We start from the raw sequence: 8,004 nt of genomic DNA, 5'->3' as shown, positions 1-8,004 counted from the left end.
CAATTTCATTCTACTCCATTTTAGTTTTGAAGTTCTCTTCTTCTCTTTGTCCATGTCTTCTTCATCAACACCGACCCCTTCAACCCAAAAAGATCAAAAAACTCGTAGGAGACAACAAATTAAATTTACTACGGAGGAAGATGTAGCTCTTTGCGAAGCACATATAGCAATAACGGGTGATGGTAGTGTTGGTGTGCATCAAGGAAAAACCAAATATTGGGATCGTATTATTCCATTATTTATCGAGAAAATGAAAGGTAACCAAAATGATAGAGAGTTTAGAAAACCGAATATATGCTATAAAGAAAGACATTAAGCTATTTGTCGCCGTTCTTGGAAAATTATTTCGAGGAGGAAGAATAAGTGGTTACGGAGCCGAGCACACGGTAAGTATTTTTGTTTCGTACGTATTGCTCGTTATGTTTGTAAAAATGAATACTCATATGATAAGTTTACATTGTAGATGATACGTGGTCAGTGTGACTTCCACAAGCTACATGGGAGACCCTTCATCCTTGATGAGTGCTACGAGTTATACAAAAATGAACCCGGCTACGATTACACCAAGTATGTTGAAGTACCCCCGCTACCCCCACCACCCGTGGTCCAAGTTATTGATGATGATGGTGCCGAGGGTGTCGATGGTGTCCAACGTGTCGATGGTGTCGAGGAAGAAGAGACGGGAGTCGATTTTAATACAAAACAAACGAGTGACGCTCAAGGGAAAAAAAAAAGGGGACCTGGGAAGAAAGCTCTTCAAGCTCAAAAACAAGAAAAACATCAAATTGGTACTCCAAGTGATTCCATTGAATCCAACTTTAGTGAAACCAATGAGAGAATGTTAAGTTATTTGAAAGATCAAGAAGAACAACTAAAAGAGGAGAATATGAGAAGGATCAAAGAAAAGAAAAAGGAACATGTAGAAAGAATCGTGATGGCGGATATGTCTAAGCTATCTAATGTCGGCCAAATTTGGCTTGAACGTAAACAAAACAAGATACTAGAGAAAAGGAACTTGATGTAGCAAGATAGTAGCGAGGATGAGTAGTGTCTAATATTTGGTGTTGTTTTTTTCCTAATTGCAATTTTTTTTAATTAAAATATTGTTACCATGAACAATATGCGATGTAATGAGTTAATAGGACTCCATATTAATGGAACAAATTTAAGATAACTACTACTTTTCTAAGTTTCAATGTTATTTAGTCATAAAAATTAACAAAAATAAACACATTGTCCAAACAACCAAATGAAACTAACTTTTAATTACCTTGTTCTTTACGGTTCATCCATGTATTGTGCTTCCTCCTCTTGTTCCGGTGCCATGTTGTTACCAAACATATCCCAAACATGATTTGTCAATCTTAGTCGAAGATCATTATACAAGGGTTCATGTTTTAACTCATGATAGTTAACGGCTCCGCGAGGTACAATATAACGGTATACCCTATAGTCTTCATCCCCAAAGGTTCTCCATGCCCCATATCGCCTCTCATGTTCAATTATCATGTTATGCAATATCACACAAGCCCATTATGAATTTTAAGTCTTCTTCATCCCAATATTCAACCGGACCTCTCACTATATGCCATTTTGCTTGTAGAACACCAAATGCACGCTCAACATCTTTCTGATCCTCTTCTTGCATCTTGGTAAAACATCTTTGTCTCGGGTTTGTTGGTTTCTTATAAGCTTGCACAATAGTGGATAACTTAGGATATATCCCATCGGCCAAGTAGTAACCCATATCAAATCTTCCACCACCTACTTGAAAATCAACTTTTGGAGCATTTTCATCAAAGATACCATCGAACAATGGAGATGTGTTAAGTACATTAAGATCATTATTTGATCCGGGACTCCCAAAATATGCATGCCAAAAGCACAAATCATAAGTATCAACCCTCTCCAAAACTATCGTCGGTTCACCTTTATAAGATGCATAATATCCTGCCCAAGACGAAGGATAATTCTTCCAAGGCCAATGCATGCAATCCATACTCCCAAGCATACCCGAAAAACCCCTTGCTTCATTCTCGGCTAAAATGCGATTAATATCATCTTGGTTTGGGTTGCGCAAGTACTCCCCGCCATAAAGCCTAACTATGTTTCTAACGAATCTCTTCAAGTACTTATCAAGAGTTTTTTTGCCCATTCTCACATAATCATCTATCGAGTCGGCCGATTGCCCCGTAGCAAGTAACCCAAGACAAGCTAGCGTTTTCATATGTGGAGAATGACCCGGCATTCCAAGTGCATCTATTCCTTGAGGCGACTCCGGGTCCATTTCACACAAATCATCTTTAACTTTAAGAAAGAATTCTCTTTTCATACGTAGACGGTCATGAAAATTATTTTCCGAATAAGTGAGTTTATGATTATGATTTTTTGATGATGTTGTAGTAAATAGGATTCGTTTCAGACTTGTGAAGGAAATGGAATTTTTAGATTTAATAAAAAAAAATATATACAAAATATTAACAATGGGTGCGAGAGGTAACCAAGACACTAGATTTCACTATTATGCAAAATTGAATGATAAATATTTCAAAACTCTATTCAATTATTAAGTCCTCTTTTATCTTTAATTCACTATCAATCATACAGATTCTCAAACATTATTTGTAAACCTTAAGCATAGATTATCAAGAGATTAAACCAAGCATAACCTATCAAACTAAATAACAAATAATTAAGACAATCATTCAAATAATTTAAAACTCTGCAAAAGCAGCGATTAGGTGAATTATATAATTAAATGAAATAGTTACCCATTTATGTTGCGTGAATAGCTTCCTCCATTGCCTTGGTTACGAGGGAATTAGCCGCTCATCATGTTGGAAAACCTCTCAAAATATTTCATTGATGCTCAAAAATGGTTTACAAATGATGAGAATATGAGAAATACAATAAAACCGGGTTTGTAACAATTATATTTGTTACAAACCAGAGAACTACGACCCTCAGTGACAAAATAAGACTGATGCAGATGTGTCGCAAACGTTGTAGCAAATAAGTCTGCCTGATGTACGACCCACAGGTGTGAGTCGTTATTACTGTAGAAAAACGACTGCTGTTGCAGGTCCGTTCTTCATGTTCATCAGCAGCAGCAGAAACCGAGTTTGGGAAAACTCGAATTTCTTCTTCTCTGGCTCTCCTCAGCCCCCCAGACTCTCGACACCCTTTCTACTCAACCCCAGCAACCTATTTATAGCCAACAGACCCATCGAATCTCGCTCATTCACTCCATATAATTCTCTTCAACTCGGCAGTAAAGAAAATATTCTGGGAATATTTTCTTTCTTGTTTCATCTTCTCACGCGTTTTCAAGCCTCCAAATTACCATATTTAACTCCTTCACGCTCCAACAGGCTGTGAGGGTCTTCCATGCACGCACAAAACACGTTGAATCTTCTCCAAATCACGTGAAACCCGTGATATACACGAACTGCCCTGTTTTCAACCCGTGAATTTTTTAGCTGATTCTAGCCAATTCTGGTCGAACCAAACGCCCACAGTGTGTTTAATAGGCCATATCACAACTATTTACCAAAAATCAGCCATTGAATCTCCCTTGAACACGTTCAACAATTCGATCAAAAATCTGCAGAAGTGTTCTCCATTTTCCTGCCAAAAACAAAATTCAAATGGAGAAGATGACCTCCCCCTAATCCTGTACTGGGGTGCGAATAGCAGATGCCTTTTGGGGTGACCAGTGGTGCCCCTTAGTAATTGAGGCGCCCCTTATCCAACGGTGAGAGTCCAAATAACACGTGTACTCCGGGGCTTTTACCAACTTTTCGAGCCGAATTTTCCAAAAAATGTTTATTTTCCAAAGGTGCCTACAAACACATAAAACACCAAAATTAGTACAAACTCGAGTGCCAACAATATATAGTATTGAGATCAAATTAAACACAAAAATGTGTCTATCAAATACCCCCAAACTTATTATTTGCTAGTCCTCGAGCAAAATTTATTTTTGAAAAGATAAAAAGACTACACTTAGCACGTGCAGCAGGCCGTTAAACTGCTAGGTGGCCCTAGCGGCGGAGTGTTGTCTCCGGAGGGTTTACCAGAGGTGTACCCACAAAACCTTTACTCCTGATTGGTCACAAGTATCCAAAGAGCTATGAGGACATACATATTCTCAACCTATCTCCAAGTAAGTAGAATGCCAGAGAAATTAAAGGTGTCAGCTCTAAAGCTGACTGAAGAAAAGGGGAGACACATCCGCACCACTGCTAGATAAATAGATATCCACTACACATCTAGATAAACATTGTAAGATGTGTCCGCTGCTTTACAGCTGGATAAGATTAGGAGAGAGATAAAAATGAGAGGGACATCTGCTACACAGCTAGACTAATTACGTTTGATGAGTTTAACCAGTGCTAGAAAGATCTTTTGCCAGATTGAAAGCAGACTAACAAAGCAACCAAAATGCATCTTTCTTCGACTCTCTCACAGTGCTCAGTAGAAATAACGTCTTCTTCGGTCTTCAACTGTTGATGATAAACTCTCGAACCTCATAGAACCTTGACAATTAACTCTTCTTTTTGATTTCTTGTTTGACTTATAAATTTCTTCTTCCCTATGTCCTTATTGAACAAAAAGAACGTAATGATGTTTCTTTTTTTTTTTTTTTTTGATGAACAAAAAATTACGAGACAAAAATTTACATGGCCATGAGAGAAGGACTTTCAAAACTTGGATCTTCGCAACTTGTGATATCTTGGTATCATGGATTCTAACAACTTGTATCATTTGCTCTTATAACTTCAACTTTGATTTTTGAATTATTCTCTTCTATTTTTGCTTATAAACCTAAAACGTCTTCCACTTTCTTCATAGATTTTGATGTCGCTCCGCTTGTTGATGATGATAAGTTTCTACTGAGAGAGAGTCGCAATCCAGTAACTAAGACTACAATGTGAGGTTGCTTTGTCTTTCTGGCATTTCCCTGACCTACTTGCCTTTCCATCATGTATGGTTAGGTCCATCACGGTTACCCTCTAAAAGGAACAAGTTCTCTCCTGAATTTCAAGGATCTCAATGTCTTTTTCTTTAATGTCTCAAAAGGTTGTTATCCCTAGCATTCCAATTTCTATCTTTTCGGTGAGAAACATTATGTAAACTTAGCTAACCGGGTACCATGTGACGCTAGAAGTTTCAAAAAAAATGCGACTAAAAAGTTTCTCCCATACCCCCAAACTGAAATCTAACATTGTCCTCAATGTTCTAAAGATGAAATTAAAAGCATGAACAAGGAGAAACTGTTACCAATAGAAGCAAAAGAGATAAGTAAAGATATTACCGTGTCGCATGAGATTGGGTTACCTCCCAAGAAGTTCTAAGTTTAAAGTCTTCATCCAGACATCGGAAGGAATTAGTCACCTCATAGAATCAAAAAGTAACAGCCGAAATAACTGTGGGTCTTCAAAACCAAAAAGAGCTGACCAAAGGAAACTACAATAACCCAAGAAAGTGAACAAGGATAACATGCCCTTATCTAGTTTCCTGATTAAGATATCTATATCTAATTGTGGTTCAGGTTCAGGTTCTAAGAAAGGGTCTAAATAAAATATTTTCATTGGTTGCGTTTCTTCATAGGTGGGATCTGAATCATTAGGTCCTAGAGTCTGGAAAAACTCAAATATGATCTTAAAAGCGCACAATAATAACCTAAATAACTGAGGATCCTCTAAGTCAATAAGATTTGACTTACAAAATTGACCACAATGAGAGTAGTGGTCACTCTTTAGCAAATGTGTCGATTCTAATTTCCTAAAGCATTTAGGTTTAGTCTCACAACTTAATATTCGACACATTTGAAATATAAACGTTCCCACATTTGGAAGAAAACTATTTGGTGGGAAAACAAAGTCAATCTGGGTATCATAGCCTGGGAAAACCACATCAACCAGAGGATAGGTTTCTAACGACTGAACTTCTTCCTGGACATCATTAGGTTCGGGAAAACGTGTATGAAGATAATCTTGTAAAATGGTTGAGGCACGTATGTCAAGTCCCAAGTGAGGGACCTTTATAAGAGTGAAAGCACATGGATGATAACCACCCCCAAACTTAGAATTTTGGGTGTCTCTAGATAGACTAGCTACAATTTCCCTAATTTCTAGATCATCAAAATCCTGAAAATGGTCAATTGCTACTTGTAAATTATACTCAGGTGATGCATCCTCACTCATATTTAAAATCTCTACGAGTTCATCTTCTTCGTCTAAGACTATTGTTTCTAAATCGCTAGACTCTAAAACATTATTCTCATAATAAACTCGTTCCTTTAAATCATTATCGTCTTTGTAAACAGGAAATACTACATCGTCTAAAACGAGGGTATCTCTAGTCAAATCCTCGTCCTTTTGAATAGGTGAATAATTATTAAAATTATTTGGATTTGAACTAGAAATAATATTATCATTGTAAAGCTCAATTGGAGTAACCATTTCCTGATCACTACATAAGTATGATTCTCCATCAACACTATCCTCATCATAATAACATGAAAAAGATCAAACCTCATCAAAACAAGTAATGCTACCAATTCTATCCTTGTTATCTTGATTATGTAAATAACTATCTTCATTCTCAAGGGTATTATTGGATACACTATATTGGAAATTCAAGTAATTTCGAGCAATTATTTCGTTCGTCTCAGCTATCCGCTTGAGGTGGTCTTCTAAAGAAGGTTCACTCATTATTGTAGTTCTTTCGTCTATAATTATACTATTCATCTCAGCTAACTTACGCGTCGACTCAGCTAACTTCCTGAGGGACTCTTCTAAAGGAGGAATAGGAACAGAGGGATCATAAAAAGGACTACTTTTCAATAGTTTGATTGTATCCTCTAGAGACGAAGAACTAGTACTATAATCTTCTTGCTCGTAAGACTGATGCATGTGTGGATAGTAATTGGGCTCACCAGGGTATGACCCATATCCTTCCAAAGGATGGCGTTCCCAACCACTATTCCCAACATGGTCATAAAAAGGATGATTTCCATATTCAAATTCAGGTCGATACTCATTGTATTGGCTTCTATCATACCAGTTCGACATTCTTAATTGCAAGGGAATTCTACACAATCACAAACAAGGCTGACTCGACCAAATCAAACCTATAGAATCTAGCAAACAAAAATCATGATGGCTCCACTTAGATTGTTTTCTAGACAAGCTTCTATTCCTTCGAAAAGGAATTCGTTACAATTTGAGCACACCCCTCTGGAATCAATCCGAGCTAATGTAAGTTGAATCGAGGCGAGGGAAGCTCAGTGGAGCTTTGATACCCAAAGCCTCACCGGTATTACAAGGCGGCGCAGTCACGCAGTCAACTTACAGAAACCATCAAGAACTTTGAAGTATGCTTAAAAGAGTAACCAATATTTTTCGAAAGATTTTCCTACCAAGCTTGTTACCCTATCGGTCTCGTTCTAATCAAATTTTAAGCTTGGGTTCGCGTTAGGTTTCGTTTACCTAAGGCGGGCAAGAAGGGAACGGTGATGAAATCCGAACCCTTATCTTATATGGCCAGTTCTTGCCCTTTACTAGGAAATTAAAGCAGCCGGTTCAGTCCTCAACATATAATCACCTTAAGGCAGACAGTAAACCCGCTGACAGGAGATTCGCGGGTGTTTAGAAGTTTACCTCCCGTACCAGACGGGCGAAGAACCGCTGTAGTCGACTCGGGCCACTGACTCCGGTGTCAGTATGCGAACCCGAGGGGCCGAGACGATATTGTAATCGTCGTCCTTCCCTGCAAACAGTTTATATTTATTTTTTATTTTTTATTTTTTTATATAACCCTTCTGTAGGGTTTAAAATTAAAATTGTCCAAAGTCCAGTCCAATGAAAAGAAATACAAAAAATAATAATAATAATTACAAAAAAAAATGGAAAGTCACTTTAAGAAAAAATAAAAAAATTATAATTCTCTCTCTTTTTTTTTTCTCTTTTTTCTTTTTTTTTTTTTTTTTTTTTTTTT

At 37.3% G+C, this 8,004-nt stretch overlaps 1 protein-coding gene across 1 annotated transcript; it reads right to left on the bottom strand.

Annotated features, from left to right (window-relative positions):
• Positions 1–1,510: 1,510 nt before the first annotated feature.
• On the bottom strand, positions 1,511–2,332 carry LOC113305874. Its single transcript, XM_026554866.1, has one exon. The coding sequence runs from the start codon at positions 2,330–2,332 to the stop codon at positions 1,511–1,513; it is 822 nt and encodes a 273-aa protein (XP_026410651.1).
• Between the last annotated feature and the right edge of the window lie 5,672 nt (positions 2,333–8,004).

The sequence above is a fragment of the Papaver somniferum genome, chromosome 8 (genome assembly GCF_003573695.1).
Source record: "Papaver somniferum cultivar HN1 chromosome 8, ASM357369v1, whole genome shotgun sequence".
Lineage (NCBI taxonomy): Eukaryota > Viridiplantae > Streptophyta > Magnoliopsida > Ranunculales > Papaveraceae > Papaver > Papaver somniferum.
Note: the sequence above shows the minus strand (reverse complement) of the source record. Positions and strands in the feature narration are given on the sequence as shown.

Coding starts and splice junctions, on each gene's coding strand:
- LOC113305874 (XM_026554866.1), bottom strand. CDS start 2,332: ATGAAAAGAGAATTCTTTCTTAAAGTTAAAGATGATTTGTGTGAAATG.